Source organism: Lissotriton helveticus, chromosome 5_1, assembly GCF_964261635.1.
Source record: "Lissotriton helveticus chromosome 5_1, aLisHel1.1, whole genome shotgun sequence".
Lineage (NCBI taxonomy): Eukaryota > Metazoa > Chordata > Amphibia > Caudata > Salamandridae > Lissotriton > Lissotriton helveticus.
In genome coordinates, this window is record NC_136065.1 from 2,012,532,944 (window position 1) to 2,012,541,847 (window position 8,904).

The 8,904-nt window shown below is 44.3% G+C and overlaps 1 protein-coding gene across 8 annotated transcripts in view; it reads right to left on the minus strand.

Moving 5' to 3' along the window:
• LOC144756184 (butyrophilin subfamily 1 member A1-like) overlaps positions 1-6,982 on the minus strand; it is an 84,086-nt gene extending 77,104 nt beyond the window's left edge. For 2 of the 8 annotated variants that reach the window (XM_078645777.1, XM_078645778.1), the window contains exon 1: positions 6,568-6,974. In XM_078645777.1, coding sequence (XP_078501903.1) covers positions 6,568-6,691 — 124 coding nt within the window. In that variant the 5' untranslated portion in view covers positions 6,692-6,974. Of the gene's footprint in view, positions 1-6,456 lie in introns of all 8 variants that reach the window. The other 6 variants (XM_078645776.1, XM_078645775.1, XM_078645783.1 and 3 more) reach the window with 6 other exon arrangements.
• Positions 6,983-8,904: the final 1,922 nt, after the last annotated feature.

Consider the following 8,904-nt stretch of genomic DNA (forward strand, 5'->3'; position numbering starts at 1 on the left):
CAGTGGAAAACACACCAGCACCCGCCCTCTGCGTCCGTGAGCTGTCTAGATCTCTGTCCCAGACCATATTAAAATCCCCCATAAGCACTATAAGGCCTTCGGCAAAGTCCCCCGTCTTGTCAAGCATCTGAGATACATTTTAATTGGATTAACCTAAATAGGAATCATTAATGTAATCAGAAGTCATACTGAAATATGTAGCATGATTGGGTGATTTAAAAATGTATGAAGCAAGTGAATACCCAATGAGGGTGTCATGGAGCTAGAGAAACAAGAGCATATTTACAAGCCCCTACAGCCACAGGAGCATCACTTTATTCTACATTTCTGTAGCGATAGGGGCCCTGCCTTATTTATCAGACACTGTTAAGCCACTTAACATGGTTAAAGGCTGCCTTGCTATACTTCGCGTGAAAGTGGCGGGCGATGGGTGTTGTTGAGGACGTTCTGCAGCAACACCCATTGATTTTGACGGTGCCCCATATTTTCAAGGGTGGTGTAAATATGGGGCACATGGGACAGCGGAAAATTAAGGCAAAAGAAATGGTCTGAACATAGCGCAGCAAAGAGAAATGCTTTATTTCTCCTCGTTTTTGATGTTTCTATGTGTACTGCATTGTGCAGCACACATAAAAAAGGCAAAACACCATTGATTGTTTATGTGCAGGAAGGGGTTCCTTCCTGCTCATAAACACTCATTTTAAAAATGACGAGTTACAATTTCTATGTGTACTGCATAAAGCAGCACACATAGAAGTTGCAAATCGCCATTTAAGATTGTCTATTTGCGGGAAGGGACACCTTCCTGCACCTAAACAATCATTCCTACTGACTTTATAGCTGTGTTTTTTTCATGTTCATGAACATCCATTCAGGTTACCTTTTTCAACTCCACATCAGTTGTCATTTCTACAATAGAGATATGTATTAGGTGTCACAGTTGATTTTTCGCTGTTATTCAAGGTGTATAAATTGAATCTCCTATGAAGCTAGATGTCAACCTAACTACAGGTGTGAATGCGTCTATGTTTATGTCTGGGTAAGAAAGAGTGAATACACAAAATGGATGACTTAATAGTTTACATAGAAGCTGTGGCTAACACAGACTGCCTTGGCCCAAAAAGCATTGTGTCCGCCCAATAAACAATTATCAGGGACACTCTTGGGTAGTGAGATAGATAAGAAGTGTTGCATCATGCCGTAGAGAGCTGTATTTGTCATACAGAGCACAGGTTTTATTTAAGGGTGGGAGAAATAGCATATTTTTCTCCTGAAATGTTGAAAAATTACAAGAAAGTATGCAAATCCACAATTTTGTGACCAATGTGGTATTTTGCAAACCAACTTATGTACTAATCAGTCAGTTTGCAAAAAAATAAATGGTAGTGGGTCATAATTCGACCTAGCTTATCAATACTACTGAAGCAGATCGCAAACTGTGACCCACTACAATTCGCTGCCATCACAAGGATGATGGCCTTCTGAGGTTAGAAGACCAGCATGTCAATGATTTCTTTTTAATAAAGCATTTGTTAAATGCTCATTTAAAAAGTTTATTTCCTAATTAAGTATACTTTTTTGTTTAAGAGGAGGCTGTAGTCTTGTGGACCACTGTCTCCTCTTAAACTTCTTTTTTTTACATTCTTCAAGGAAAGGGATCTAAAGGTTTTTCTCTTCCCTTTTGCACACTGGTTACCACCTCCTTTGAGGTGTAAGTAAAATATCAATGTTTTGGGATCAGATTTCGGTCTCAAAACATTGATACATAGCACACTATTTTGGCATTTGGAAGGGACGCCTATAACACACTTCTTTGAGCTAGTGAATCAAAATCCATTTCTAAACACATTTAGAGATGCAGAAACACTGCGTTTAATACACAGGAAAAGGGTTTTAGCATTCTCAGACCCTCTGGTTTTACAGATTCAGAGGGTTTATGAATGCTAAAACCATTTGTACATCTGGCCTTTGAATCAAACCAGCCCCTTGTAACAAAAAAGTATCTGAAATTTGATGCTTAGTGTAATTTCCGACATTTTGTATATTTTGCTAACTATTCAAATTACACCAGCGTAAAAGAAAATTGTGTAGACATAGTCTAAATTGCAGTAAGATAGCTCTTCCGGCTAATATGCATGCTGCCGAGTTCTCAGTTACAATCTTCAGAATTAACTTAGCCTGATTAACAAAGGTAATTTACACTTTTGAGTAAGTTTACTACTTTTTAATATTCACAAACCGCACTTTTGAAGTATCATCCACTTTTGTTGTAAGTCCAGCACTACACATGGCCAACCACTGGTACTGCGAACATCCTCCCATAGAAAATAATAGAGGCAGGGACTTGCTACAAAAGTGTAAGCTACTACTCTTCTGTCTGAGCACAACCTCCTCTAGATCACAAGCATGTTTGCCATAATCCCTATTAATGTACCTCTGAAAATTGCTCACACCTTATTTCAAAGATTACAACCTCTCCTTTAAAAGTCATGCCCTGCACCCTAACAATGCCCTAATCTCCTGTAGACAATCTATTAATAACCCCAACAATACATGGTGTTTCTTTATCCCCTTCTCCCATGAAAGATCACACCTAATTCCCACTAATGTAATCTACAGCATAGAAACTGGAGTAAAGGCATGGAATGGGTCATGTAGAGCCCAAGGTTAATCCCAATAACTATAACAACACAAACACTAGGAACGGGAGCAGCAAAAAGCACAACAATGCCTAATCAGGGGTAGTAAATGCTATATAATGCAATATATAATACAATGCATATCAACATAGAACTCACACTAAAACTCATATCAGAGCACTCAGCAGTCAGACAGTCGCTTGTAGTTCATATAGGCTGGCTAATAATTTCCTTTACTGCTTGACTTTCTTACACTCTCATAAGACAAACTGCTAAGGGTCATGTCCATCACCCAGTATTGTACCAGTCCACAGCAATAAATCATCCATTACCAACAAAACAGACATGCACTAACTGAAGAGATCTGCCACTTACCACTGGCGTAACCTAGGCCACTGCAGCCCCCACAGTGCGAAGGGCTCCAAGCTCCAGGGGCCCCCATAGCACAGTGCTCTGACCAGAGATCTCCTGATTAAGTCGAGAGGGGGCGGCCACCTCCATGTACCTTGTAGGGGAGCCCACTCAAGTTTCATTACCCCACTGACAATCACATTTAGGATGACATTAGCAAAGTCAACCCCAGCAGATCTCTCCACCACTTCTCCTTCTGACCTGCGCCTGCTCAGGGCCATACATTTTTAAGAAAACATCTCATAATCGACACCCAGTGCAGTAACCAGCTAAGTAGACTAGGAACATAAGAACTACCAAAAAGGGCCCTGCAGGGATGCTCACAGCTGCCAGCTTACTAAAACAATAGACTGGGTGCCTGCCTCACACCCTTCTTCATCCATCACACTGCTATGTGCTGCGCCCCACAAAACGATAGCCACACTTTGGTGGTCCTCACGCATTAACATGGAAACACTTCACACAAAACAAATACTACATTCTTTCCACCCCACATCCTACTTGGCGTAGCATGCTACTCATGTAGACAAGCGCTTCCGCAACCCCCATAGGGGGTAGTGAGCAATTTATAAATGTGGCAATACAATACAATACAAAATTGCAGTTTGTGAACACTGAAACGTAGTGCTTTAAATGGAAATATAGAAGTGCAGGTACTCACTCTTTAGAGCGCCTGTTTGATCCTAAAAAGTGCTGGTACTCACCCATTAAATGTATTGCAACAATGCTGGGAAGTGCAGGTACTCTCCCCTTCAAATTAAAGAAGTGCGGGAATTCAGGACCGGCAGTACCTGCCCATTTAAAGCAATACCGAAAAGTGAAGAACTTTCTCAAAGGTGTAAGTTACTACAAAGTGCAGCTTGTGAATCAGGTTCCATGTGTGCAATCTGTGGGTAAGCGTAGGGTTGCTTCCTGAGCACTATTTTACCTGAATTGCCAGTATTTGTATAGTAACGTTAGTGAAAAAGCACAGGGAAAGCACTGCTAAATAAATCCAGTTTGAAAGAAAACATACAAAAAAAGGACTAGACTTCCAAAGTATCTAAGAAGTAGCTAAACTATTCCAAAATGATCCTCACAGGAAACTGAGACAAACTTACATGGCTAACAAGTATTTGCAATGCGATAGGTCTCGCATTTACGCGAGTGTAAGCTATTGGCATTGTAAAGGACAATGTCTTTTATTTATGTTTTAAAAAACAAAAATAATAGGCATTGTCATTTACAATGCCAATAGCTTAAACTTGCGTAAATGTGAGACCTATTGCATTGCAAATGCTTGTTTTTACAGGAGTTGTTCATTCTAATGGAAATCAAAACGCAGCATACAGTCTTACAAAAAAGGCAACCAATATGACAGCTGACTAACTGAACACCGAAAGTCTTTCAATCAGCAGAAACGCAGAGCAAACAAATGCTGCTGGGATAATATTTTAGCAGCGGTAACGTCAATACGAGTATTAAAGAACTTCTCACCGTTGTTTTGATGAATGTCATGTTCAAGAGAACCATCTGCTAACGCTACATTGTTTTTCTCATTGTTTCTTGTTGATTCATACATTTAATTTTAAGTACATGAAGAGTACAATATAACGAATAAACAGACTAAATTAATTTCAGATTTTCTGTAAACAATAATAATATATAGACATGATGTAAATTGCTCACATGTAATGCTATGTCAGGTAGCCTACATATAGCACACAACTGCCATAAGAAGGTTGTATGGTACTATAGCATGGTTGAAATATCGCCCCGCAAATACATCTCAGCTACTACCATGGCTGCTACTACAACATCAGGTTAAGTAGATATACACTTTTCTTAACTTCATATCACCCTGTGCGATCACCCACATGCCAACCTCCACCTAGTAAATCCGATGCTCCACAGTCCACACAACACCCACCTCTCTCTCAACCAGTCATCCGGGCATTCCATCTAATATGCCTCCAGTCTCACTCCTCCCTTTACTGACCCCCTAGATAAAGCCTACCATGTAACGAGCCAAGTAAAAGGTCCAGTCGTCATGGGTGGTAACAAATGGAGACAAGGCGGTAACAAGGAAGGACTAACGAGCCTCATAATGAATCGGAAGCCAGCATTTACCTAGGACAATGACACCAGCCTATGAAAAGTATGGGCGGAGAGTGGGCGAGGCTTACACAGCGTACTTGACTACTGTATGCCCCGCAGAGCGAGCAGCGCATGCGCGCTGCCGCTAAGCTCGACCTAAAAATGAATAAACAAAGTCTACATGCACTCTTTTAAAGTACCAGTTCAGCCTCGGATTGGCAAGGCGGGCAATCTGGCATCCGCCGATGTGAATCTGGCTGAGGCCAGTTGGTGGGCCTTTTGTTGGTCTAAGGGCTCCACCCATGGTGCATAGCGTGAAAGTCTGTTGTTCCAACCTTAACAAACATGACCCCATGCACATGAATTCATGCCAGCGGGCTGATGTCAGAGGAAGAATGACAATGGGCTGCACTGGCTGTCCCAGTAGGAGGCGTGACTGCCCCCTGGCTCCCTCCAGGTATGACAGAGTCTGCAAGGAGCTGCTGAAGGGAAGCTAGTAGCACTTACTTTTCAGGGGACTGCAGCAGGGGAGAGGACTGGAGCATCGGTGGTGGGGGTTGGCGAGGGGTAGCGAGGGAGCATATATGCATTAGCATTATTCCCTTTCTCTGAACGTACGCGTGATGCTAGCTGCAAGTAAAACAAATAACACAGATGCACCTTTCACCAGTCTCTGACCAATGGAGGCCTCTCTTAAGTACTGCAAAAAAAATTTGATATCATAAAAAAGTGAGTGTAAAAGGCAGTTCAGGTCTGTGCCATATCACGTTTCCCAGTGAACAGTAATCAAAACATCCACTGCAAGTGCAAGGATAAAAAACACAATTAAAAGTGAGTTCCTAGTATTTTTGCTAGTTTTTTGTTTCTAAAGTATCTTTTTTTCATTGAAATGTTAATTTCCAATTTAACTACTGGCCCTGTAAGATTTAAAATAATGTTATTACAGCAAATGTTTGCCATCATTTACCTCCATCATCCAAACCAAGCAGTGTATTACCAAGGTTGCAATGTGCCAACCTGGGCCACTTTTTATTTGGTTGCCCGGGCCGAATGGTGGCCCCAATCCAACCCTGTACCCGTTTCCTACCTTTCAGGAATCTCAAATCATGGACAAATGGCAGGTATGTTTCCTTCTGAAAAATGTGGTTCCCATGGCAGCAGTTTGGGACCCTGGAACGGAGTCATTGGCTCAAGCTCGCGAGGTGCAAACCATCAGAAAAAACCGAGCAGAGGGATTTTTTTTTAATACATCTTGGAAAGTCGACCGTTCAGTTTAAAAATAGATCTGAGTAAAACACACTATAACATTATTTGCAACAGGCCTACCTACCGTTAAACCTATTACAATAAGCGCCCATTGTGGGTAATTCATTCTTCCTTTTTAAGTAAACTGTTAATTGCTCAGCGGATTAGTGCATTTGCTGCGGAGATCTGTGCCTACCGCCTTGGACGCATTTTCGAATCCTGTTATACCGTCTCAGACTCTTATCCTTCCGAAGTCGAAAAAGCGAGCGGCGTGCCTCTTTGGCGACAGCAGTCCTCCTGTTACCGGCGTTGTAAAGCATGTAGACTCTTCTCGGGACTGAAACTGTGCGCAACGCGCGGACATTCTCTAAATTAATCCCGCACGTGCCCCGTATCCCCTATATTTAGGCTTCTCCCCGAAAAGTACTGTGTGTTCTGGGTTGTCTCGGGGTGGATGTCGACCGGTCCCGGAAAGGGCAGAGCAAGGCGTTGTGTAATACTCGGAATCCCCTTGGCACCGGCAGTCTGTTATCATTTCCCGGTGCCGCCTTGTAACACAGCAACACAGCAGCTTTCCTTCCACCGTGTGATCTGCGCGGTCTCAAGACGGCGGAGGAAGTCTCTGTGGTCTGCCTGCCACGCCTCCCATGAGCTTTCGGCTTACAATACTTTACTTCTCAGGGTGTCTTCATTTCGACTCCTCCCGTTCACTTGACGCGGTCGGTCTCGAATGCTCCGCCTTTTAACCTTCCACAGGAGTGACTCAGAGTCTCATCTATCTGCCCGAACCCGGGCACCTCTACCTCTATCCACCCGAGCCCTGGCATCTCTCACGGTCAGTACACATAATGTCTAGTTTATGATTGTTTCTGTGAGTGGTGGTCTGGGACGCAGGTGAAAGTGAAACACAGTCATTGTGCCCACAATAAATGTGAAAACATGGCTCATCCCGAAAATGTAAACCTTTAGATCCTGAGTCCTTGTCCCTCCTCTGTTGCACAGTATTTTTTCAGCCTATGTACCCAGCGCCAGGATGCCCGTAGGGTTGCAGTCAGAGCGCTTTACAAATTGCAAATAAATAAATAAATATAAATGACTCTCCTGCAGCACAGCAGTGCTCTGTGTTTTACAGGAGCTCTTCTCCAGCTACATACTCCTGCTGCCACAAGCGCGCCTGCACCTGTCTCCTCAGCCCCCTTCCTTCTCTCCTCCCAGGATTGTGAGGCCCTTCTACCGGCCCACGCCCCTATCCTCCTCTCGGATGGATGGCTCGGGACACAATGTAGTTGTGGCTTGCTGTGGATGTCCGAGCCCATAGGTGGCGCCATTGCACAACTTCATGAAATCGTTTGTTTTACATACATTTCACTTGGCAAGGAGGGTTCAATGAAGAGTGCGTGAGAGTGGGGCGATCACAGCAGCCCCCCACCTGCCTCCACACACACGGTTCATAGAAGCCGTGTGTACATGCTTCAGTTCAGGCCGTAGAGTGCAATCCTAAACCACCACCCACTGTTCAGGAAGAGAAGGTCTCAGTGGACGGAGGTGGGTAACATATATGTGTGTGTGTGTGCGTGCGTGCGTGTTTTTAATGACAGATTCCAGCGGGGGCGGATGGGAATGTTCACTGGTGGCCCTGTCAAAAGGTGCGCTCTCTACCCTACACTCCAGCAGTCGCCCCCCTGGCATCATTGTGCCCCCCGTGATATATTATAGACAGACTTTTCATCCTTGTGGCTATTCCCAGAATGAAGAAGCCCCGTCTAACCGTTCGTTATTTTGATATAGTCTGGGCCTAAGGGTGGATAATCCTGGCATGACGGTGGCCCTTGCATTGCTTGTCCCGCCTACCCCAGCCTCCAAGGGTGAACCTGGCATGTTAGCGGCATCTACCACGACCCTTACAGTGGCGGCTGGGGACTTTTAAAAGCAGTGGGCCGGTAAAAGTGAGGTTACCATAGCGAGCGAGGCCGGCCAGCCAGCCATAGGAGTGGTTGGGGGGGGGAGGGGGGAGGGGAGGGGGTGAAGGGGGGTCTTACCCCGAGAAATGTTTGAACAATAGAGGACAAACGGAGGCTCTTCAGAGCAAGTGGTAAAACACGAGGCCTGGGACAAGAGCTTCACCCCTTTTCTGCTCCCCCTTTAGAGAAGGTCAAGTCAGGCCTGGATTCAGGATTCATGAACCCCAGGTTAACCTATTGCTGGGTCCTCACACCTTGGACCAGTAGAGGGCCACCCCGCATCGTTGTCGCCTATGCTCGAGTCGTGCGCATAGAGGATGCAATGTATAGAAATGCTGCACCTTTTATATAACCCAAGCCAGACTCTGGGCGCTCAAGTCAGGGGTGAACGGTTTGAATATTGTAAAAGCGCTTTATGTCCACGGCTGAAAAGATGAACCACGTTTAGGAATAGTGTAATACACTGATGAAAGGTAATTTCTATAAGAGAGTGGTTTCAGGCCACACGTGCATTTGGGAATGGGTGACAGCTATGGGGCGCAAAGAATGTCATTGGTTAGCCTTTGTGATAA